This window comes from Anomalospiza imberbis, chromosome 2 (assembly GCF_031753505.1).
Source record: "Anomalospiza imberbis isolate Cuckoo-Finch-1a 21T00152 chromosome 2, ASM3175350v1, whole genome shotgun sequence".
NCBI classification, from domain to species: Eukaryota; Metazoa; Chordata; class Aves; order Passeriformes; family Viduidae; genus Anomalospiza; species Anomalospiza imberbis.
In genome coordinates, this window is record NC_089682.1 from 3,999,747 (window position 1) to 4,024,570 (window position 24,824).

At 43.6% G+C, this 24,824-nt stretch overlaps 1 protein-coding gene and 1 long non-coding RNA gene across 2 annotated transcripts in view; one reads left to right on the plus strand and one right to left on the minus strand.

Moving 5' to 3' along the window:
* Positions 1-24,824, plus strand: part of PCP4 (Purkinje cell protein 4) — a 48,723-nt gene continuing 23,899 nt past the window's right edge. The window contains exons 1-2 of the mRNA XM_068179566.1: positions 1-95; positions 18,249-18,300. Coding sequence (XP_068035667.1) covers positions 87-95; positions 18,249-18,300 — 61 coding nt within the window. The 5' untranslated portion in view covers positions 1-86. The remainder of the gene's footprint in view (positions 96-18,248; positions 18,301-24,824) is intronic.
* Positions 19,352-21,211, minus strand: LOC137468158 (uncharacterized). The gene is made up of 2 exons (XR_010995784.1): positions 20,738-21,211; positions 19,352-20,463 (listed from the first exon to the last, which is right to left on the minus strand). It is a non-coding gene; the product is annotated as an uncharacterized lncRNA (long non-coding RNA).

Consider the following 24,824-nt stretch of genomic DNA (forward strand, 5'->3'; position numbering starts at 1 on the left):
GCGCCGCTTCTTAACGCGCGTCGCGGGGCGGCGGGAGCGCTGAGCGCCGGCGGGGCCGCTGCCACTGTCGCTGCCACTGTCGCGACATGAGCGAGGTGAGCCGGGCTGGGCGGGGACGGGGCGGGCAGGACAGGACAGGACGGGGGGGGTCGGGGTCACCTTCGCCTCTCCGCGGGCGACAGGCGCGTCCCGGGCTGGGAGCGCGGGGCGGTCCCGGGAGGGGCTCGCAGCATCTCCCGTTACGCGCGTCCCCTCAGGTGTGTGCGAGCCTGCAGAGCGCACACGGCACGGTGGTGGCTTTGCCCTTTGAAGGACCAGGCACGCCGGTGGAGATCCCTAATTACGAATCCGCGGGAATTCACAGGATGTCTGGGTTGGAAGAGACCTTCAAGATCATCGAGTCCAACCCATGCCCTAGCACCTCGACTAGATCATGGCATCGAGTGCCACATCCAGTCCTTTTTTTTAAACGCATCCAGGGATGGTGACTCCACCACCTCCCCAGGCAGTCACATTCCAGTATTTTATCACCCTTTGTGTAAAAAACTTTTTTCCTAATATCCAACCTATATTTCCCTTGACGCAGCTTGAGACTGTGTCCTCTGGTTCTGGTGAAAGAGGTCAACCCCACCTGAGTGCAACCACCCTTCAGGGAAGTTGTAGAGAGCGATAAGATCACCTCCGAGTCTCCTCTCCTCATACCTGCCCACCCGGAGCTTTCCTGTGTGGGAAGGGGGGTTTTAGTTAAAGTTAAGTTGTGGGAAAGTTGCCTGCCAGAGCTCATGGAAAAAACCGCTCTGTTTTTGGCTGGGTGCTGATGTAAACTTTGTAAGTAGCGTCCTGAGAAGGATTGCAATCGAGGCGAAAAAATGTAAACAGTGCCAAACATGTAAGGATCACTTGTACCCTTGTAAATAAATAAGCTGAAATTTTGCACTTGTGGGGTTTTTTGCTTGCCTTTTTTTTTTTTTTTCTCTGCAGTGGAAAAGCTCAGACTAGAATTTTTTTTTTAGTTAAATGTATTATTAGACAGAATGACTCCTTAGGTTCGGCTCAGAGATCCCACATTCTCTAGCTCATCTCATTCTTTGGGAATCAGCAGAGGTACCTGTAACCCAGCACCTATTTTTGGAGGCTGTTTGTTACAAAACACCTGCTACTCCGTTAACAAATGGGATTTTCCTTTTTTAGAAGCAAAACTGAGAGTGACACGGGATAAGCTGTGACGGTTTGCTGTGCAGGTGTTACACTCAGCTGTGCTTTTCCACGAGGTGTAAGCCAGAGATGAAAAGCAGGAGCAGCCTGGTCTGTGGTGCAGGGATTTGTGAGGAGCAGCTCACATTTTTGGCTTTCAGGTCATGTCAGGTGGGGAGAGCAGAGGAAATCCTCATCTCTGCTGCCTGCAGGGATCAGGCACAGGGATCTCTTCACGACCTCTCCTCCTCTGCTGCTGCCTGTATTTCTATCACCTGGCTGGAGTTCATGCAGTGTTTGTTTGGGGTTTTGTTGCCCTCTTTTTTTTTTTTGTTTGTTTGTTTGTTTCAGCCGCTGTGACTTTGCTGCCCAGGCTGGCTGAAGTGTGCTGTGAGATGCAGCAGCACTAAAATTTACTTTAAATTTATAATCTGGGGGAAAATTTTACGGAGAAGAATGATGCTTGAGTGGTTCTGCTGTATCTACTGTAACTATACGAGGCGTTCTTGTCCCAGCTTTGTGCTGGGATTTTTGTATTTGCTCAGTAATTACCTTTCATAATTTGAATTAGACTGATTGCCTTTTGGATTTAAAGAGACACAGTGAAGATAAAGATCCTCCCTGCTACCAGCACAGGGGTTCTTTATTCCCAGTGCATTTGTTTGTGCCTGACAGAGCTGTATTCCTGGCACACCCCTGGAGCTGGGAGATGTTTCCCTGGTGCAGAGCTGTGTCCTGTACCTGTGAGACTGAGCACTCAGTGTCTTCAGTGCTGCTGTCATTCCCCTGACAGAACTGGGGAATTAATCACTCTCAGCTCCAGTGAAGAAAAGCCTCCCTGCTGTTCCTTGCTGTCAGCTCTTCCTCAAAAGGCAGAGGAGAGCAACTACACCACCCCAAACCGCCTCACTGCAAAAGATTGTTAAAACAATGAGGCAAAAACCCCTAAGCAGAAGGGAAGCTCTTGGATAACTGTTTGCTGTTTGGGGGGGTCTCCGTGGATTTAGCTTGCAATGCTGTAATTGAAAGATACTTTTATTTTTGGCTTAATCTGCTAAAAAAAAATTGTGGACTGGGTGATTGAAAAGAGGCTCAATTAGAGCCTTCAATAGATCATCCCACATACAACAGTGTTGGGAAAGTGGGAAGGTTTTCTGTTGGGAATTTTTTTTTGCTTTATGTTACCAGTTGCCTGGATTTGAGCAGTGCTGGAAATGCGATCACAGAAATCTCTAAGAAGAGCTTTCATCTCCCCGAGTTATTTACTGAGACTTTGCATGAATTCTCATTTTACTGCTTCAAGCAAAATTAATTTCTTTCCTGTTTATGGGCAGTGATTTGGGTGATTTATGAGTCTGGTGAGGCACTTCAACAGGTTTTGTAGAGCACCTGTGGCTACCCCTGGATCCCTGAAGTGCTCAAGGAGAGGTTGGATGTGTCCCAGGAACAACCTGGGATAGTGGAGGGTGTGCAACAAGATGATCTTTAAAGTGGTCCCTCGTAACCCAAACCATTTTGTGATCACCAGTCTCCTGGAATAAAAAGCTGAAAAGGAAGCAGTTATTCATCTGACTGTAGTACTTCTCTATTTTCTAGCAGCTATCTTATATTTTTCCAGGAAGGATAAGGACCTTTTCTGCAGGATGAACATTACTTTCTCTGCAGTATCTTTCTGAAAATGTGTTTAATGAGTTCCTTCTTCTGGGCAGAAGTCTGGCCCTACATGTAGTCAGTGGGAATGTGAGGTGTAAGAGTTGACCTAGTGTCTTTGCAAATTGTGATTTATGCTTCCTGCTGCCTGCTTTAGTGGCAGGCATGTCCCTTAGCTGTATGGGAATTCCTTGGGAATGTCTGTGTACATTGAAATGCATTTTTAGCTGTGAAAGTCTGGCCTCAAATAACTGGGGAGCCTTTTCTGTAGGTCTGTGGCTGTTCTCTGTTGTTTTTAATGAGCCTGGAGAGGAGAGCTGTCCTGAAATGTATCAGCTGCTGTCAATGAGCAGCCATGAGATGCAGCCTGGCTTCCATTAAAGATCTCCAGTCACACAGGCTGAACTGGGGGAAGAGATCTTGGGTAATGTGCCCACAGACCAATGCCAAATCTTTATTCACAGTCAGCAGTGGTGCCAGTGAGCCTCTAGACTCACATCAGCCACAAACTCGATTCACCACAGGGAATCCTGTCACCTGGTCAGTCATTTAACTATCCTGAAATGTTGCAGATGATGGTGGGTCGTGGTATTCCCCTGCCGTGAGGCTTCAAAAGAAACATTCAACCACACAGACATTTTATGATGTTCACTCTTGCCTTCTGTGTGGAATGTTCGTGGTTATCATGAGGAATCAGCTCTGGGCTTAGGAAGGAGAGCATTTGAACAATGTGGTCTCACAGCCATGGGTGCTGCTCTAGTGGCTCAGGGATGAGGCGTCTTCAGCAGAGATTGCCTTGGATGCATTTATTTCCTTTTGTTTTTAAAGGATCAGAGTGGTGCTACAGGTGTAGGGGGACAAGCTCAGCTTTCATAGGTGTTATTTAGGTGTGTGACTTTAGGAGAGCCATTTGGGAAATCTCTTTTTGATTGCCTGAGGCGTCTGTGATTGAAGAACGTGCACTGGAAAGGCCTTGTGCAATGGGAGTGAAGTGCAGCACTGATTGCCAGGCTGCTGATGTGCACCCCCTGAGTGGTGTGTACTTTGAGCCAGCAGCCTCTTATATTTGAGAATCAGCCTGGTTACCAGACAGCAGCAAGAATATTCTGGCTTTCCTTTGGAAACAGCTGTTGAGCAACCAGGCACGTGAAATTCAGAGAGCTGTTAGGGTCTGACTGTCTTACTTGGGAAGGTGAGGAGCTGGGGACTTGATCTCTGCATAAATGCAGAATTTTTGGTCAGGCTTTGAAAGCAAAGATCACCAAATTCTTGCTTCTTTGAGCTACACCAGGCTCTTTGCTTTTCCCTTAGGTAGGTTTTGGAATCCTGCAGCCCCTGTTGTGCTGTGCCCACCTTCAAAAGGGTCATGGAGGGTGTTTGTGTGTCCTGTAACTGGGAGGTGCAGGATCTTCCTGGGGGATGAGCTGTCCTGGTGGGTGTGCTCATGCAGACAGCTCTGCTCTGCAGCCTGGAGAGCTGAATCTTTGCTTCGGAGTTCAGCCACCCTCACTGGGAGGTGTCCAAGCAGCCAGCAGAGCAAAGATGCAGGCTGCATGGGGTCAAAGATGTTCTTCTGAGAAAGGAGCTTCACCAGTGCCTGAAGTGTGTCTGTAAGACAGCCACCAGCAAGGCAGCCTCTGCTTTCCAAACAAGTGATACCCCATGGTTTGGGCGTGTCCCACAGCAGGCAGGCTTGGAGAGAGTGTCCTTTTCCCCCAGAGTTGAGGAAGAACCTGGAACACGTTCCTGTCCCTCTGGACAGGTATGTCCAGCAGGAGGCTGTTGGAGAAGGACAGGGATTGTGTGAAATGTTAGGTGTAAGTGGAGGTCTTTGGCTGAAACTGTGTCTGCTTCAGGTGGTTAAATGGTATAACTGAGGTTCTTCCCTGGGTTGTTTTCCTGAATTCCCTTGAAACCATTCCATTGAAATGGTATTTAGCATCTTGGAACCACATAGACACAAGGGAGGATTATACAACCGTAATCCTGATGGCACTAAGCCTGAGAACTGCTGTTTGTAAGGGAAGAGCACACCATATTTGTTTAGAGGAGCTCCTGTTCTCTGCTCTGGTGCTTCCAGTCCTGGTGAGTGTCTAAGCCAGCCCCTCACTTTGGGGAGCCCTTCTGGTTGCATTTTTCAGATATTGCCATGACCCTAATAGTTAATTATTTGCCTTCTCATACCCACAATAGGTACAAAAACTGCAGCTCTAAAAACCCCAGCAAGAACATGGCAGAGAGGAGGAGGAAATTCTGCAGCTGTTACAGGATGGGGGTGGGATCGATAAGCACATGAACATCAGTTTTTAATTTTAACTCACATCTATTTATTAGCTGAGTGGTAAATTGCAGCTCAAAAGAGGAGGAAGAAGGGAGAACAATAAGTTTTACATCTGTCACTTTGCCTACTCTTTCCATCAGTGTGGTTTCAGTGGGATCAAGCATCTTCTAAAATAGCACTTAGAAGTGATGTTGGAAATTGATCTTAATTTGATGACACTGGCAGAAGCTCACGGGTTTCTTGCCATGTATAGAATGCCAACAGATTCAGGCAACACACTAAAAAAGGACATTTAGCTTTAATAGTGTGCTTTGATTTCATGTTTCCTTGTAAAAGAGTAACTTACTCCAGCCTTCATGCTGCAGGACTTGACAGTACAATATAATTTCAGATTGCAAAGGAATATTAGTTTCCAGTTCAATATCCCTAAATTTGTAATGAATTGGCAAGCTAATAGGAGTCATCATCCAACAGTTATTACATTATCTAGATCATGCTAGTGATGAAATGTGGTGTGAAGTAGCAGTTAACTTCAGCAGGGACAGCAGTGGCATTTTCATTAAAGCTTTCTGATTTTTTTGTTGTTGTTATGTTTTTTTTTTTTAATTTAAATAAAATATTTGTTTTCCAAACTGCCATTTGCTCTTGTCTGTCTCAGTTTTTTGTAGGGATGGTTTGGAAAATGTGTTTGCATGTTTTGCTTCTAACTCAGCTGTGGAAGAGCTTGTAACAGAGTGGGCTAAACACTGGGTTATGTCAATCCTGAGACATTGGCTGAAGAGGATGGGGGAAAGCAATGCCTTTCTTCAATTCCCTGAGCCATGTACCACGTTCTCTGCAAGGCACAGGATCATCTCATGAAGATAAACATACAATCCCCCTCTTTCTAAGGAAAGCTCTTCTGTTTCTTCACTTGTTTGGATATTGGGTTTCTAAATAAATAAAAAAAATATGGTAGATACCTATAAACTAGGTCAAATCATAAATAATCCCCTTTTTAACTTTGTCCTCTAATTTTAATTCAAAAAACCAATCTCTAGTTCTGTTATAAAAAAGAGGTGTGAGGCAAACTATAAACATTAGTCTTACTAGCAAAATAACTGGCAAGCCAACTGCAGAGGAAATCAGTTGTGAAACATTACAAATGACAGGATTTGGGGGCACAGTTTATCCTCCTCTCCATGTCTGCTTCCTCACACTAAGTCTGCTTAGAGGTAAATTGGGCAAGTGTCATGCAGAGCAGGTCTTTGGCTGGTGCTGTCTCACATCATCAATTGATACCAAGAGGGATAAAGCCTTTTTTATGTACTAGCCTGGAATTTGGAGGGAGAAGCACAAGTTTAGTCAGAGAAGAAACAAAAATTGTCTGCCTATGTGACTTGAATATTAGTTACAGCTGAACTCTTTCCTCTTAAAGAGAAAAGTATTACTTTATAGACACTGAATGTTCTTGCATTATCACCTTAGTCTAGAGTGCATGAAATATGACCTTAACCAGTGGTGTAGCTGACACTGTGAGTGCTGTAACAGTAGACAGACTGATGTTAGAGAGCTCTTTTGTGAGAGATGAAAGTAAGAAACAAAAGGAAAAAGAAGAAAGTAAAAAAACTTGCCAAATCAGGTGTCCTTCTGACTGACCTTGGAGACCTCAGATATCCCTGGGCTGAGACAAGGAGCTGGTGAGAAGGGTGGAAACACAGACTCTAGCTCTGCCAAAAAGTTTGGAGCTGTGTGTTTAATATCTTTAACATTGAGTCTGAGTGTCCAAATGCCTGCTGAGCTGCTTTGTCACCAGCCTTACCTGGTGTTTCTTGGCTGGCAGTTGGATTCTTGGTGGGTTGCCACAGAAGTGGAAAGCTGCAGCAGTAGAACCAGAGAAAGCTGAAGTGTGGTCAGGTTATGATGGTTTTAACTTGGAAGGAGTGAGCAGGGCTCTGGAGGTTCATGTTGGATCACTGCACAACAGGAGTCTCCTAAAATAAAAGGGAGAGATTGCTTTGTGGATCCTGGCTGGCTGCACACACTGGTGTGGATGGATTTGTTGGGATTTTGGGTGCACCTTTTCTGGGAATGATGGAGCACAGTTCAGAAATATCCAAACCAGCTCTGACCAGGGCTGACCCTGGAAATGGGATGAATCCATGTCCTGCTAAATCAGCTCGACAAGAGTTCACAGGCTCCTCTGCAGTGAATCAGGGGATGGAAGAGATCTTAGAAGACTTGGGGTCTGCACAGTTTCAAAATCCCTGGGCAGAGTGTTGGGAAGCTGGCAGCACCCACTGCTAATATCTGGGGATGATTTTTGCATCTCCATGTGTCCACTGTGACCAATAAAATCAGCCTTGGTACCCAGTGGGTACCATGATCTCAACAGCCTTTCTCTAGAATGCAAGTGTGTAACAGCAGATGAAGCAAAAATTAGTAGATCTGAGGACAAAAGTGATTTCCTGAGGATTTTGGGGATATTAGACCTTTTCCTAGTGACAGTCAGGACATGAAGGAAGACCAGTGGTTTGTGAGAATGGTTTTCACCATCATAGCATTTTCCCATGAAATGTTTGCATCACCAGACAGTAGGGTGAGGTTGGTTTGGCCAGGTGAGTATCAGGGTACAATGCCTAGATAAATGTGAAAACACATTTTAAAAGGCTGAAGTCCAAGTTTAGGTGAGAGGGTACAGAGGCAGAAAAATAACCCTTATAAAAATCACAAGTATGTTCTTCATTTGAATTTTAGTGATTTTCATTCTCTAGCTTTAATGTTTCAAGAAATGGGGTTCTTTTTTTCTCTTAAGGATCTTTCTTTCTCTTTTTCCCGTGGAGGAAATAGGCTTTTTTTGCAATAGCCAGCATTAAATTACCCTTGTATTAAAATACTGAATACTCTGCATGTTGACTGTAAAGCACATAATTTTAACATTAATGGAAATGCTCTGAATAATGACTTTTATTTGAACTTTTTACTGTAGTGTTCCAGGAGGAAATCTGAATGACATGGAAATCTGTTTCTTGGAATTCCAAAAGAGTACTTACAAAATGTGAGGTCGAGGGAGGCAGAAGCTAAACCGCCAGAAATTAGAGGCATTAAGTTGATGGGAAGGAAGGAGGAGGAAGGATGGCTGGGCAGGCAGATGACATGGGGGGAGAAAATGAGCCATGTGGCTTCATGGCTGCTTCACACATATCACTGCTGCAGTCAGAGCTGACAGATACACACCCCTGGAAGAGAGCAAACATATTGTTGGCTTGGCACATTTGAGAGTGCATGTGCCAGCACACATGTGCTGCAGTTTAAGCAGGGCAGCCAAATGCCTAAGGCAGGCCAGCTTGATGCCAATTTTAATTTGCCAGTCAGACTTGGCTAGTTATCGCTTCTTTCCTTCAGCATATTTTGCAAGCTACTGGAGAGCACTAACACCCAAAGCAAGCTGAATGAACCTCTCAGGATAGATTACAGGAGCTCCTCTCTTTCTCAGAGGGCTTTTATTCGGAGCATTGCTTTGTATTCCTTCTGTGGATCAAAAGCTTTGTGCACTTCCATCCTGGCATTGGACTTAGGGGATGGATCTGCAGGTGTGAGAACACTGGTAGCAAAGCTTCTACCTTAATATTGTGAATTGCAGAGAACCCAAATTGCAAATTACCTGAATTCTAGCAATAGCTTTTGCAGTCATGCCATGTAAGTCCTTAATAGATGTTTTTATCTGACTGCAGTGTGTCAGGCAGCACAGCTGGATCTAAATCTGCTTTCTGCATGGAACTTCTAAGGAACCTATTTTCTCTCAAGTCATAGGACAAGTATGGGAGACTATTACCAAAATGCATGACTTTTCTTGTAGGAGCACTGATGTTTTGCCATGTTCATGTGTGAGTGAAGTGCAAATGTTTTTTCTTTTACTTCATATGCAAGGCACAAAGTGCAGAATGGAGCCTGGTTCATAATGTGAGTCTGAAGACAGAGGGAATGAAAGAGGATTACATAGAGGAACTTGCAAATTTTCATTGAACTTGAATTGGAAAACACAGTTTATAGAATCACAGAATGGTTTGGGTTGGAAAGGACCTTAAAGATTTTCTCATTCCAACCCTGCCTTGGACAGGGACAGCTTTCACTATCCCAGGTTGCTCCAAGCCGTGTCCCACTTGTCCTTGGACACTTCCAGGAATGGGGCATCCACAGATTCTCTGGCCAGCCAGTGCTAGGGCCTCCCCACCCTCACAGGGACGAATTTAGTCTTAGGGCAGGTAACCTGGTCTGTCTCTGCTGGGGCCAGGGAACCTGGGAACTCCTACAGCTTTTCTGTGAAAATTGCTTTCTTATCTTCTCTGTTGCTGTTAGCAATGAAATGGATCACAGCAACAATTTCCCTGAGCAGCTGCAGGGTCCTCAGAGTTTCTGATTTGTGGAAATCCCAATTTTCTGTCCATCTCTTGGACAGAGGCAGTGACCTGACTTGTCTGCTGCTTGCTACATATGAGCTTATTTGATTGCTGTCCCTGATTTGTGGCCATCAAGGTGACCTTGTGCATCACCCTGCCCATTTTCCTTTCACTGTGGCAGGGTTGTTCCTAATCTCTTGGCCATGGTTTTTCCTCCCAGTGCCAAGAGCTCTGCTCTGAACCACATCCCCCCCTTAACAAAGCAGCTCCTCTAAAGCTCTCAGCGTGTCATTCCCGATCCAGATTGGAACAATGCTGGGCAAATCCTCTGTTGAGTGATGTCCCACGTCAAGCGCCGCTCCAGCAGCCCATCCTGGGTCCCTTCAGCAGGGACGTGCCCGTGGCACGGAGCCAGGGGTGCCAGCTTTGCGTCATCCCCCTGGGCAGGGCTGCACTGCCAAGGCTGGGCACGCTCACGGTGCCGCGATTCCCTGGCGCTGGGGTGACCCTGGAGAAGGCACTGCCATCCCAGCAGATGCTGCCTGTGACCAGACTGGCTTCCAGGGGTGGGTGGAGCAGTGGAGTAAGTGATGCAGAAACATCCTTGCCGCTTGGTCTTGCTCTTGTCTTGAAAATCAAAGGCTTTGCCCGAGGCTGAAGGCAGAAAGTTCCTTTGCATGGTGGCTTGAAACTGCCATAATTAATAGTTTTGGAAAATCCTGGCTGGCCCAGTTACTAGAGCAGTCTAACTGACTGTGATAATACCTGTTTACCTCTGAAATATGTAGGGAGACAGCAGGGAAGTAAGAACATTTTTTTTTTTAATTGTACAACTGGAAATAAAAACATGCCAACAGAAAAAAACCAAGCACCAGAATTTTTGCAGTCTGGGGAGAAGCAGCCTGTTTTAATAACGACAGCCAATATGATCAGGGATGAAGCAATTTGTCAGTGCCAATTTTCACTGTGAATAATCCAAGCTGGCCCTTGAAGACAACCTCTAACTCAATTACAGCTGGGTTTAGAGCTCAGCAAATTGCATTACCCAAAACTTGAGAAGGGCTCGGAAGAATGAAATATAAAGTAATTTTTTTGCTACAAAACCACTGGCCATAATCAGTTATATTATGCCTAGGCAGGGACTCTGACCCCTTAATTGGCTTAGGACACTCTTCCTGTCTGGGGATGCTGATATGAAAGGATACCCAGGATATTGGCTGTATCCAAAAGCTGTTTCCAGATCCCCAAGGTTCTCTTGTTCCTAATCAGGTGCCCTGCCTGTATTTCCCACACAGGGGACCAAGGCTGATAGTTTAGGTTGCCCTGGTACAAATGTTTGTGGATCAGAGACATCAACTACACAACTGAAATGATCAATAGAAACAGTTGAAATATGTATTTCTTTTTTTAGCTGGATCATTTCAATGATTGTTTTCAACACAGCTCTGCTGAAGGGTTATTTTTAACTTGAATAATTTCAGTACTTCTATTTTCTGTGTGACCTTGCAAACAATTGTTTCCAAAGAAATGAGGCCTTGGGGATAGGAAGGTGTGGCTGGATTGGGCTCTGATGGGAAGTAGGAGTTCTTAAGGCAGGTTTCCTGCCCAAAAATGCCCTTTTTGGAACTGTAATGCCAGGTCTGATGCTACCAGTAGATAAGAAATAATAGGAGGAAAAAAAAAGAAGAAACCACATTAAGATAAATATAAATAAAATAGATAAAGATAAATAAATCCAGGTTTTATTTATGCCATCTAGCTTAATCAATTTTTATGTAATTGAAATATACCTCTTGGGTCACCTTGGAAATGGATAAAGAGGAGAACTCAGTGTAATTGGGATATGGGCTGTATCACCCATGTCCAAGTGAGAAATGAGGTCACTTTTTGGCAAGTGATGTGAGAAGGTTTTTTTTGTAGTTGATTTTACTCTCTTTGCCCTTTGCTAAACAAAGCCCAACACGCAATTCAGGGAAATTCCACAGTACCACACTGAGGTTCCAGTTCCACTAATAAAAGTAATTCTTCTGAGTTGAAGACAACTCCTTTGCACGTCTGAGTTAGCCCTGTAAATAAACCATGCTGGATCAAATCTTCCATTTCCTGCAGGAAAAAAAAAAAAGGGATTACTTCTCATGGCTGGCATGGTAATTAACAGGATTTGGGAAATACATTCTTGCAGCTGCTTTCAAAATTAACTTCAAAGATTCCATTAATCCCTGCCTCTGAAAAAAAATAAAAAATTGTGATTACAATGTCTTTGGAGAAATAATGTTTTAATTCAAAATATGCTAATAGCCTAAATATTAAGCAAGCTACTGTTTGTGCTAATTACGTTGATTACATTTGGTGTTGGTGTAAATATTCAGTTTATAACATTATATGGAATCTGAATACAAAATCAGCAGGTTCTCACTCTGCTGATTTATAAATTACAGCCCAGCATCGGCAAAAGTGGGGCACAGCTAAAGTTCTTTTCTGTGCTATTAGAATATTTAAAGCCAGCACTCTAAGTAGGTTCCTCTATCCCAGGCAGTGATTCCCTCAGCCCATTTTCATCAGATGCCTCCTAATTTATCCTGGGATCTGCCCCAGCCCTGTCCCAGCCCAGGGAGGAGCTGGAGCTGCTGCAGAGAGCCCAGAGGAGGCTCCAGGATGAGCAGAGGGATGGAGCAGCTCTGCTGGCAGGAAAGGCTGGCACAGCTGGCATTGTTCACCTGCACAGGAGAAGCTTTGGGCTGAGCTCAGTGTGGCCTTGCAGGGCCTGGAGGAGCCCCAGGAAAGCTGGAGAGAGGCAATTTCCAGGGGATGCAGGGACAGCACACAGGGAATGGCTCCCAGTGCCAGAGGGCAGGGCTGGATGGGAGATTGGGAATTGGGAATTGTTCCCTGGCAGGGTGGGCAGGGGCTGGGATGGAATTCCCAGAGCAGCTGTGGCTGCCCCTGGATCCCTGGCAGTGCCCAAGGCCAGGCTGGACACTGGGGCTGGGAGCAGCCTGGGACAGTGGAAGGTGTCCCTGCCGTGGCAGGGGTGGAACTGGATGATCTTTAAAGTCTCTTCCAACCCAACCCATTCCATGGTTCTAAGTGTGCTCAGTGCTGAATGATTTCCTTCTGTCTGTGTACACTCTGAACATTTACCTCAAGCCAGAAGTTCTGTCTGGACAAAAATGAGCAAATCACACCTCCTAAATTGATGCAAATGCCCTAAGCCTATGGGCAATCTTGTGATTAAGCACTCTGTGTGTATTTTGTGTAGCCATGTAAATAAAACTGTGTGTTCCACATGGGCAGTGGCTATACTGCAAACAACACCATTTATAGTTATCAGAGACTGGTTAATTTTGGACAGATAATACTGTGCTTTCCAGGATAACAGTGTGCATTCATGTGCATAACCATGTCCCTTCAGTGACTAAAAAAGTCACAAAAAACCACTGTTCCTCTCTCCCTCTGTCAGCTTGAAGCCACTGCATTTAGAATCCCATCGGCTCATCTCAGCCCACCTGCGTAGTTTTAATTTATTAAAATAGCTGTAGGAAAGCCTTAATAAAATCAGGGACAATCAGGAGCCTAGTCAAGTAGAAAACTGTCTGACCCATGAGGATAATTACAGGAGTTGTCAGAGTGCCAGGGATCATTTAGCTTTGACAGCCAGGATGGAAAGATAGATTTTGGTGCTCTTGCTCTGGCAACATTGTGCTGCCCTGGCAAAGCAAAACAGACGGAAAACTGGCTGTGGAAAACTCCCTTGGAGTAGAGAAGCGTGCAAGGAGGAGGGGATACAGAGGTGAGGAGGTATAAGTTGATAAATAATTTTTCTATCAGGCTGCTCAGGAAGTGTGGTCTGTGATTTCTCACAATGATGTGTAAGATAGAAGTTACAGGCACGTTATCAGATTTATCCATCATTCCAACAAAATCTTGGCTAGGTGTTCTCTACCTGCTGCAATTCCCTTAAGCGCGGCCTTTGAAGGACACTTCATCTCATCAATATTCAGTAGCACACCTATAAAAATGTGTGGAAGAGTAGAGGAACTTGTAAAGGAGGCACAAGTAGAAGAGTGAGGAGGGTTTATTTGTGTAGTGTCTTGTGCAATTTTTATTGCTTTATCCAACCTCCTGTCAGGGGTTCTTCAGCTCTGTCTGCAGATGTTCTTTAGGTGACTGATGTGAGTGAACCTGGACGTCACAGAGTTGGTTTGGGATTTGCCATCTGTCTGTGCTGCAGACCAGTTTGGAGAAGAAATAATTAGAAGGAAATGAGTGAAATGATAGAAGTTGTGCCTGGCTCTCCAGCAGTGCACTTTATCTCTCCCAGCTGTTCATTTCCGTGCTTTCTGATGTATAATTCCAAAAAATACTGTGGCGCTAAAATTCCAGTCCCATTACTTAGAGGCTAGTAATCTCTTGCAGCTTCAGCAACCAAAGTCTTTTTGTCACAGTAACATAATTTTTCCCGCTCTTAATTTTTATTTTTGAGCATTATGATTTATTTTGTCCATTTCTAAACCAAATTATTACTGTGTTGTGGCTAAGAGTGATGTTTTTCACACTTCAGGGTCTGAAATGCTGAGTGCCAGAGTTTCAGGTTGGCACATGATGTTAAAAAGAGGTAGTGACACTAAAATCTCCAGTAAAGGAGAACTTAACCTAAATAATCATATTGAAATTCCAAATTCTGCAAAGTGTAGCCACTCATCTGAGGTCATACTGCTTGCTTCTTGCCCCTACTTAAATTCTGGATTTTTATTTAGATTCTGTTATATCTCTTGATCATTCTGCTGTGATTGGGAAGCTCTCCTTGCTTGGAAAACACAAGTCTCTAAGCAGATATTTTCAGTGACATTTTTATTTGCAGAAAGGTCATAAACTCCATAAATCTTTGAAATTTATTTTTTCAGTAATTTTTTTTCACATTAAGGCTGAAACAGCTGAGGTTATTTTTTTTTTTTTTTGTTAAAGTAGAATACTATAAAAATATGGTCCTTATGAAATCGTTTAGTTGGATTCAGTTTATGTTTCTTAAAGAGAAATCTTTGTATGGAGAAGGAGTGGTGATGCGGAGGGAAGGCTTGCTTGGCACAGTGCTGGCAAACCCACAGCTTTTTTGTGTTGCTTAGTACCAACGTGTGTTTCCTTTCGTCACACCTTACGGTATCAAAACAAAGCTTAGGAAAAGTTTAGGATACGCACAAATTTCCATGCTGCTCTCCTTGCCAATTCAGAACATCCTAAATAACTTTCCATGTGTGTCACCCTGTCAGTCTACGCTGACTTTCTCTGCTGTCCACTTTACCAAAACTTTCCACCTGTTTCTATTCTTTTAATTCCACTCTGTGATCTTTTTTCCATTCTTTTATGCAGAAACACATCCTGTTGAAAATCTGCAGGCACTGCTTTCCTGGGATTCAGCCCTTTGTACCCTGTTGACCCTGCACTGAGGTGAAGCATCAGCATGATGTTATTATCTGGAAGAGCCCATTTGTCAGAACATTCTGGCAGTTTCATGTCCCTGATCTTGGACTTTTTGTGGCTCACCATAAAACAAACAACCCCTTCTGCCCCCAAAAATTCTCTAATCAACACCTGGCTGCAATCCCTAACACCGAGGTGCTAATTAAAAGCATTGCTGAAAAGGTCAGGCTATTTCAAGACAAGAACAGAATGTAAGATTAAAGGCAAAAATTAAGCTTGGGGGTGCAGCAGGGGCTAGAAGAACGAGTCAAAAAGCTGCTGCAGTAATTTAACATTCTTTTTGAAATGTCCTCGTGGCTGCAAGTTCACTTTTGACCTTAGTTTGCTCACCTTGGGGACTAATTTAGTACAGATTTTCATAGCGCATTAACTGGCCTCTGCATATAGCTGTGAGAGTTTAACAGGAAAGCAAACCTGTTCTTTTCTTACTGGGATTTTGAGCATGTGGCAGAAGTCTTTTTAACTTCCTCTGCTGACAAATTGGGAGTCACTTTGATTTTTGGAGACATTTTTAATTACGTGTTTTGTAAAACCACTGAGTTAAAAATTAATATAGCCCGAAGCAGTCATAAACTCCGTTTCCTCCTACGCAACATAGCAACAAAACTGTTCATCATGTTTTACTGTATAATCGTTACAGGTCTGCTCATGTTCATTTTAGCTCTGATGTTTCTTTGATGCCGGTGGAAAGTTTATTCAATGTTTCTGTCCTGGTGCTTGCCTTAAAAGATGCTGTGGAATTCCAGAGTCTCTGAAGGAAGGAAGCTGGCTGCAAGTTATAGGGGATGGGAATCCTCTCTTGGGAGGAAAGGCTGAGGGAGCCAGGGCTCTTCAGCCTATCAGGTGCCAGAAATTAATATTGCTTTGGTTGTATTTCAGTGATTTTAATTTCATCTATTTTATCTATGGACAATATCTGCTATACCAGCATTTCATCTATTGCTTCTTGAAAATACCCCCAGTAACTCCTCCTCATGTTTAGTCCCTTTTGCTCTGAACCACATAAAAAAGCTCAGCTTTGTTCTGCAATCTGCAGTAGCATCATGAAAGGTGATGAAAGAAGAAAGAAACTCCAGCTGCTAATAATACCAACACCTTGAAAATGTTTTGAAAAGTAGGTCCACTGAATGTATTGAAATAAAAGACTAAAGGCTTTTTGCAGGAGGATGATCCCATTGTATCTGGCTTTTTCCTGAGTTTCAGTGCCGTGTTAATGAGCAGCTGATTCTGACTTTCAAATCCATTGCAGTCACTTGGAAGACAGCACAGGGCTCATAGATCAAAATACATCTATAACTAAAGGAAAATCTCTCAGAAGCTGGCTTGGCAGACTTTCAGGTTTTTTTCTGTACAAGTCCAGTGGTCACCAATCAAACGAATGGCTGCAGAATAGTGCAACTGATTTCTGGCTTAAAGAAAAATACTGTGACCTCATGAATAGAAAAACCTTAATTTACCAAAGCCGAGTTTTTATTCTTTTTCTTTGACAACATTCTGCTCTCCCCGAGGGGAAATCTGGAGACACGAAATAAATGTGTGAATCCATATTCCAGCACTCCATCATAAGCAGACTGAACCTGACAGGTATAGCCTAGGGAGGAAAGAGAAGCTTTCATAAAGCTTAAGTAGCACAGCCTGAAATGCTCAGGAAATAAGACAGCTTGAAAAAGCATTTAAAAATATACAGGGGAAGAAAAAGGAATATAGGTACCTTTTTATTGATAGGAAAAATAAAATATTTTGTAAATGAACACTAAAATCTTCTTTAAAGTGCTGTTTAGAGTTGAAACATGGAATTATTAGCCAGACTTCATATAAAGGCACAAAGCAAAACTGGTTGTTGGGTGGATGTATTGATTTCTGGCTGTTGGTAACTTATGCTTTTGTCAAAGGTGTTTATCCCTTTAGAATCCCATTCTCTGTTATTGGCCAAGTTTTTGTCTTGGCTTTGAGGCTTCAGGGTGAAAACAAATGTGTTTCCATTTTCCATGTCAGAGCTAAGAGCACACCTGAAGGTCTTGTACTTACCTCATAATTAAGTCTATATACAAAAAGTACCTTGGAAATAGCACTGCTTGGAAAGGCAAAAGACAGAAACCAAAGCAGAGGAGGTTTTAACCAGAAATTGTAGAGAAAATGCCTTCAGATAAGTATGGCTGTAAGAATTTTCATGGGAGAATCCACATGACTGTCCAGTTGTTGGTAAAAACCATTTGCTTTGCAGTGCTCCTGTACCTGTTCACTTCCCTGCTGCTTGAGGATGTGCTGCCTCTGATGGCTGAGTGCAGCTGGATTTATTCTCTGAGTTTAATATTCCCAGATTTTTGCATGTACAACCGTAAAGGACTATTTCTTTAGTTCTATTTCAGTAACACACACAAGCATGAATAATTTTGTATAAGAAATGTTAGTTTTGCCCTACCCTTTAAATACCTTAATCCACCTTGAGATGCTTTCTCTGGAGGATGCAGAATATTTTTCATAGAGTGACCATTCCTAAGCTGAGAAGTTCCCTACTATTGTAACCACTCTGGTATTTTGCCACTGTATTTTTACTGCCCTGGTGTTTGCCACCTGTCACCTGGCAGAGTGATCTAAATCAGTTCTTTTTCATGGAAATTCAAGAGGCTGTTCTTTGGGACAGAGTGAATTAAAGTGGGAAATTCCATCATCTCTTGTGGCCAAAGCAGAAAATGAATCTTCTAGCCAAAATGAGATCTGGAGATTCTCCTTAGCCCTCCTTCTGTTGCTAATGTATTTCTAGGAAACACTGTTATTGTGTCATTTTGTGGCATTGTCCAAATTAACTTCAGGCTGGCTTTGGCCCTTGTCATTTTGTCCCTGCAAAACCTCACGACTTGCCTGTAGTCCTCTTGAGTCATGGAAGAGGAGGCACAGCAGGGAGCTGAAGAAATTAAATGCTGCAGAGTATCTCCTACCCTTGTCCTGCTGGGAACCTGATTACACACACATATATCACTCATGGTGAAAATAACATCCAGGGGCACAAGCAGTGATGCAGCTGGACCTAAAACTGAGTCTTTTATATTGGAAAAAACTCTAGGATCACAGAGTCCAACCTTGAAATGGAACTAAGCATTCCTGGTTCACTGGCAGTGCCTCAAAGCAGTGTTGCTGGAGGGTGAATGGATTATCCAATGTATTGAGGAGAAATCAGGCTGTAATTACCAGGAATTCCAAGGGGAAAATGCGTGTTCAGGTGTGTTCTAACCTCTTGTTTTGTGGTTTTTTGTCCCCCCTAACAGAGACAAGGAACCGGGGCTACAAATGGGAAAGACAAGACGTCTGGTGAGAATGGTAAGGGTTGCCTTTATTTCTGGATGGGGAATACTGAGTAAAATGGAGCCAAAATACTTTTTACTGTAATGACAGATGTCTGTAGTGAAGGCTTTGGTGTCATAACTTAGCTTTTGATTGTATTTGAGAAACTGGAAGGGCTTCAGTGGATTTGTTTTCTTTTTATTTGCATGTTTAAACCCTTTGCTGAAGTAGAGTCTCTTTTCTGTGTGTGTACTGTGGTAAACCAAAGGACTTCCCAGAAATCAGAGCAGACACAAATGGGGCTAAAACAAGATTAGATATGTGTGAAACACTAAAAAACAAGGTGGGGTATTATGAGCTGTTCCATGAATGAGAAAGGTGAAGAGAAATAAAGTTTCAAAGGATTTCCTCGTAGAGTTTCTGTAGTCTGATTAATCCTACCTAACTTTAGGCCCAGAACTAAGATACCAAAGTTAAAATCCACTTGTTTAGAGCTCATTTGAGTGTTGCTAGAGAGAAGCTATGCACGGAGCAGCTCTCGTGGAAGGACCAGATGGCAAAGAGGCTCTGAATTTCATCACTGGAGCGAGTCTGGACTCATCTCCACTCCTCCAAAGGGTGACTCATGGGGCTTTTACAGACCTCAACAAAGGGGCTGGCAGAGACCAATGTCAGCCCTTAAGTGGCACAAACAATTCTAATTTAAAATGTTGATTTTTTCCCCCCCTGAAGAATGAAAAATTGAATTTTCAGGAAAAATGTAATTGTTTGGGTTTTTATCAGCTGAAATCTCATTTTATTTCTTATAGGAGCAGGAATGCTTTACACACAAGTGATAATTAATTCAAAGCTGGTTACCATCAGAAACATTTTTTCAAAGGAAAATATTTAAAAATATATTTTTTAAATACGCCCAGCTGAAAAATAAGCAGCATCAGAAAGAGGATTGAACTATAAAATGTGCTCTCTGCTTCTGTTTGCTCATCCAGTTCTAATCAAAAAAATGTGTTCTGTGTCCATCCCATCCCTTGAAAAGCAGGAAAGATCCAAGTAGTCCCTTCTCTGAAAAGGCTTTTCCAATGGGTCATTTGAGCAGTTATTTTGGAATTGTTTTGGCCTTTTAAGTGTTGGTCAGAGTAGAATTTTTGGGCCCTTTGAGGCAACACATCCTAAAGCATTAAGAGCCTTCTTTATGGATAGTTTTCCTATTACAGGGAGGTGACTTTCCCATAAGGGCTGTTTGCATAATGTTTCAGTAAATGAAATCTATAGATGATGCTCCCACTATGATAAAACAGAAATTGGAGTGGGAAAAAAAAAAAAACAACAAATAAATATTTTGGCTTGTTATAGTGTCTTGAATTAGTGGGAATAAATGTACCCTGACAGCAAAGCAATTTGCATTTTCAAGTTAACAGGGAAGAAAAGCAAGCAAAATTATGTCAGCCATTTGGGCAGCATAGGGAGCATATTTTTCTCTTTTCTGTTTGAGCACATTATGAACTCAGCTCATTTGCCTTGAATTTCTTTCCCAAATAAAAATTTCTTCCCAAATAAAATCGTCCTGTTGTCAAGTTCAGCTTAGATTTACCAATCCTGCAGCCTTTTTAAAAGCCGTTTTTTTTCTTACTGGGGATTTTGAGTGAGCAAGGGCTGCATCGTTAATTCAAAAATATATATGGTTCTAGTTGTAGCATAATTTTATGTATAACATACATAGAGAGATGCACAGTTAATCTTGGGTAAATAGATACCAATTATTTTTTGTAATGAAATTATAGCAGAAAAGCTGTCACCCACATAAACACAGGAGCAGCAGGGGAGATGGAATAGAGTCCTCTGATCTCCCCAGCCCACATGATTGCATAAAAATAAAGCAGAATCAGAACTTTGAACCTGAGATTGAATGCTAAATCAAAGAAGCAGAAATGTGTAACTCTTTGTCCTTATTAGCTCTGTGTGGTTAAAACTCAAGCAGTGATTTGTTGCTCTGAAAATTGGGGTGTGCTGGAAACCTACATAAACAATATAAATCCTCTGTTCCATGTTTTTCTGGCCAGAACATTGCAATGTGTCCATGTCTTAAATGTTATTAGCCTCTTCTTCAGGTGTTTGTTTCCCTGTCAAAAGGAAACTTTCCCTTTTGTTTCCCTCTTGTTGAAAAGGAGGCAGGGTGGAGAAACAAAAAACTCTTTCATCCTATAAAAAGAAAGGAAAAAAAAAAAAAAGAAAAGTCATGCTCTGACAATGTTTGCAAAGGCAAACTGGTCTGGTTGCTGTCTTTGCTCTTGTTTACATATCAGGAAAAGCTGCTGAAAACTGGCTCAGACAACAAGCAACGATGCTGGGCTTTTCTCAGGGTTTGGTTCACACAGTGAGACACTCTGGGGTCAAACTTTGTGCATTGCAGTAGAAAATGAATTTTGGGCTCGCCTCTAGGTTAGGTTGAAACTGAAGAAAATGGAATAATGACCATGGCAATCAGCAGTGTCCCTCTTTGAAGACATGTATGGCCTTGCTGTCACCGTGCAGCACTTGGAGAAATTCAGTCTCTGAGGATTCCTTTTATAGCAGGGGTGGTTTGGGTAGGCACAAATGCATGTTCCTGTTTGACCTTCCTTCGACAGGAGCAGTCTATCCTTAATTGTGTTTAGTTCCTACCCCCACAGCAGCAGTGATGGCTCTTAGCAAACCTCCCTTCAGCAGCAGGGACTGCGCTGCACACACAGGATGGGTGAGGATGGCAGGGACCACAGGGGACAGCTCGTGCCACCTCCCTGCTCCAGCAGGGTCACCCAGAGCACAGGGCACAGGGCTGTGTCCAGATGGCTCTGGAATATCCCAGGGAGGAGACCCCAGAGCCTCTCTGGGCTCTGCTCAGGGCTGGGCACTGCCCAGGGCAGAAGTTGTGCCTCCTGGGCAGGGGAATTGCTGGGCTCAGCCCCTGCCCGTGTTGGGGCCATTGCTGGGCCTGGAGCAGAGCCTGGACCTGCTCGGACCTCCTGCACACAGGGACACACAGGGACACACAGACAGGGACACACAGGGACAGACAGACAGGGACACACAGGGACAGACAGGGACACACAGGGACAGACAGACAGGGACACACAGGACAGCCAAGGGCAGCCAAGGACAGCCAGGGCTGAGGCCCCTCTCACTGGGGCTCCTCTCCAGGCTGAGCAGCCCCGGCTCCCTCAGCCTCTCCTGGGCACGGAGATGCTCCAGGCCCTTGCTCAGCTCCAGGAGCTCCTGTCCCTGCTGTGCTGAGGAGCCAGAGCTGGACACAGCACCCAGAGGTGCCCCCAGGGCTGGGCACAGGGGCAGGGTCACCCCTGACCTGCTGGCAGTGCCCATCCCGATGCCCCCCAGGATCCCATTGGCCTTCCAGCCCCCAGGGATGCTCTGCTGGCTCAGGGACAGCTCGGTGTCCCTCAGGACTCCCACATCCTTCTCCAGCAGGTCACCCCCAGCCTGTGCTGGTGCCTGGAGTTATTTATTCCAGGTGCAGGACCCTGTATTTGCCCTGGTTGAATTTCCTCTCTGCCCATCTCTCCAGCCTGTCACGGTCCCTCTGTAGGGCTGCACAGCCCTCGGGGGGACCAGCAGCTCCTCCAAGCTCTGTGTCATCATCAAACTTGATGAGGAGGCTTCTGCCCCTTCATCCAAGTCACTGGTGAACAAGTTAAACAATCTGGGCCCAGTATTGAACCCATAACCTCACTGGGACCTTGAAGGACCTCAGTCTACCTGAAACCCAGGAGATGCTTACTTGTGAAACTGCAAATGTAACTTGTAAACCTGTTCCATAACGCTGTTCTCTGTGGTAGAAAATCCAAAGGGAAGACAGCACTACTATTCCCACACAGCTCAGTGTGGGGTAAGAAGCTGTAATTTCTTTTATGCTCACCTGATTTGATTAGTTGGGACAATCATATTTGCAGATGCAAATATGAAAACAGAATGTTCCCCCCGACTACTATTTTTAGTGAATAAGTGATTCTTCTCTGTGACCTTGGCAATGTCACAAAGTTCCTTCGTAGGTTAACACTTGTCACTTCTTGTTCTGTTTCACATTGCTCTGTGTTGTTTTTTTTCTTGTGGTGTAATTTGCAAGCTGCTTTCATGCAATCTACTCTTTAATAGCCCAGCACAACTGCCAGGGAAACAATTGCATCAGAAGCAATTATTTCTGTCTTCAAATTTAGAATCGCTCTTTTTCCTATTAATAGATCTCACCCTTTCTTCTCAAACTACATAAAGCATGTGATTATTAATTGGTATTAATATTTTTTCTTGGAAGATGAGATCTATCATTCAGTAACATGAATATTTATGATAACAAAGTGAGTGTTTTCATGGGATGAATTCTGTGCCTTCCTGGCTCTGAGTGAAATGAAAATGAGTAGGTTTTGCATGAACTGAGATGTCATAGTGGATTAATCCAATCACAGCAAGATGGTCAGTTGTGTTTTGAGTTTCTTCTCATTCCCAAACACTTGTCAGTGTATGAGCTCTGCTTTGGGGCATTCAGAAAATTATACATGAATAAATACTCGATGTTTCATCCTGTCCAGGGGATGCTTCTATGTAAAAGATGAAGATACAGTAGATTTAGTAAAGTAAATTCTTATATTTTACATCTAAAGTGGAGTCTCTTCAGTCTGAATGCTTCTAGAAAACTTTAAGGGTAAGGGTAAGTAATTACAAAGCAATTCTGTGAGGGAGAATAGAGATCTCTCTCTATCTAGTAAGCTTTCCTGGTGTAGGGACAGGCATCTTGCAGTGTTATCAACAGTCTATTCACCCACTCCCTCTACTCAAGAAATTTGGGAAATTCTGGTCACTGCACTCAGGAATAAAAAAAAAAAATTCTCGCCAGATCTGACAGTGAATACTAATTTTCAGAGTTATTTATGTAGAGTGCATAGCTTAATAGAGCTTCAATTCCTGGCGAGAGGCCAGGATCATTATTGTAGTATGGGCGAATATAAATATCTCTTTAAGAACTCAAAATTAATTTTCCACTAATATTCTCCAATGACTGCGTAAAAAATGTGCTGGTTTTGGGAACATCCCTACAAATAAACTTACTGGTGGAAAAAACGATTCTGAGGAGGGAGGGGAACCCATGAGGGTTATTTGTGTAAATATTCAAAGGACCTCATGGAACATGGTTTGCTGTATCTTTCCGGGCCTAGAGGTCACATTTTTTAGTCCAAGGAAAGGACAGAGCCTGAACTGCTGCATTGCAATGCTCCTGTATTTTCTTTCCCACAAAACATTGCTTGTGTGGCAAGAGATGAATCTTCAGTATTGCAAGCAACTGCTGATTCAATGTAAAAAAACCCCACCCAACCCTTTCAAACTGCTGCTCTCTGATATTTCACCCCCACTTCTGAAGCACTCTTCAGAAGTTAGGATGAGGAGTATTGGATGAAGGTAATTAATATTGAGTTTTCCTGGGTGATAGGTTGAGAGCTGGCAGGGAAATTAGCTTGCCTTGTTGTCTGTTTTCACTGTGGTGTTCTAAAATTCATCCCTTTTAAGTGGTGCTTCAAGGGATATGATCTCGCAGTAATGCAGTCTCTCTTATTCTACTTTCAGCCTATATCCAAAGCCAAATTCTGCCCTATTTCATCCAATCTAGCCAGTACTAGTGGGGATTTGGGAAGTGTAATGAGAATGATTTGTTGTCCCTCATCCCACATCTCTTAAAATAAAAAGTCTGTGCCTCAGCAACATTCCCAGACGTGTCTGCAACCACCAAATACCATAACACCTTCACAGAGCCTAAATCCAAAAGTGTCTGAGCCCTCAGCATGGTTACATAAGTTGTGTTCGGTCATGTACAGATCACTGAGGCTCAGAGAGGTGTAAAAATCCTGTGAGAACTCAACACTGTGATCTTTAGCTGAGGGTGGATGAGATGAGAGGAGAAAAAGTCCCAAGTGAACAGTTCTAGATGAATCCCATCTCAAGGCATGGCAAAAACACTGCAGGAAACTGCTGAGTTTCAGTTTAGGTGTTTGCCTGGGGACAGCTGAGCATAAAGTTTGCCCAGAACCAAAGCAAAGATGTCTCAGGTCCTCTCCTGGCCTTGTTCTTTTCCTTTTCCCATCCTGGTGTGTTTATCAAGGAATGTGCCCATCCCTGCAGCAGCCAGCAGGGCTCAGCTAAAGGCAGATTGAGCCTTTAATAACAAGGCTCTGGGATTGTTCACAGATCTTCCCTGGAGAGGATGCTGAGAGGAAGAGAAGGGAATTATACATGAACATTATTTCCTCTCCTAGGTGAACTTCCATTTCTGGAGGCCAGGGATGAGCATGAGTCCTCCCCAGAGGGATGCTGTGTGCTTATTTATTTGGGGTAAAGGCAGTGAAGGATTGTTCACAAAAAATATCCAATCAGCAATTTTTGGTGTTTATCCAGCAACAAGACATTCTAAAGTGATTTTTATGTGTGTTTGAGATAATGTGGGCACCTTCTGCACTGAAGCTTCACCTACACCCACGTGTGCCTGTCCATGTGCAGTGACCATCTGGTTTCATGGAGAGGAG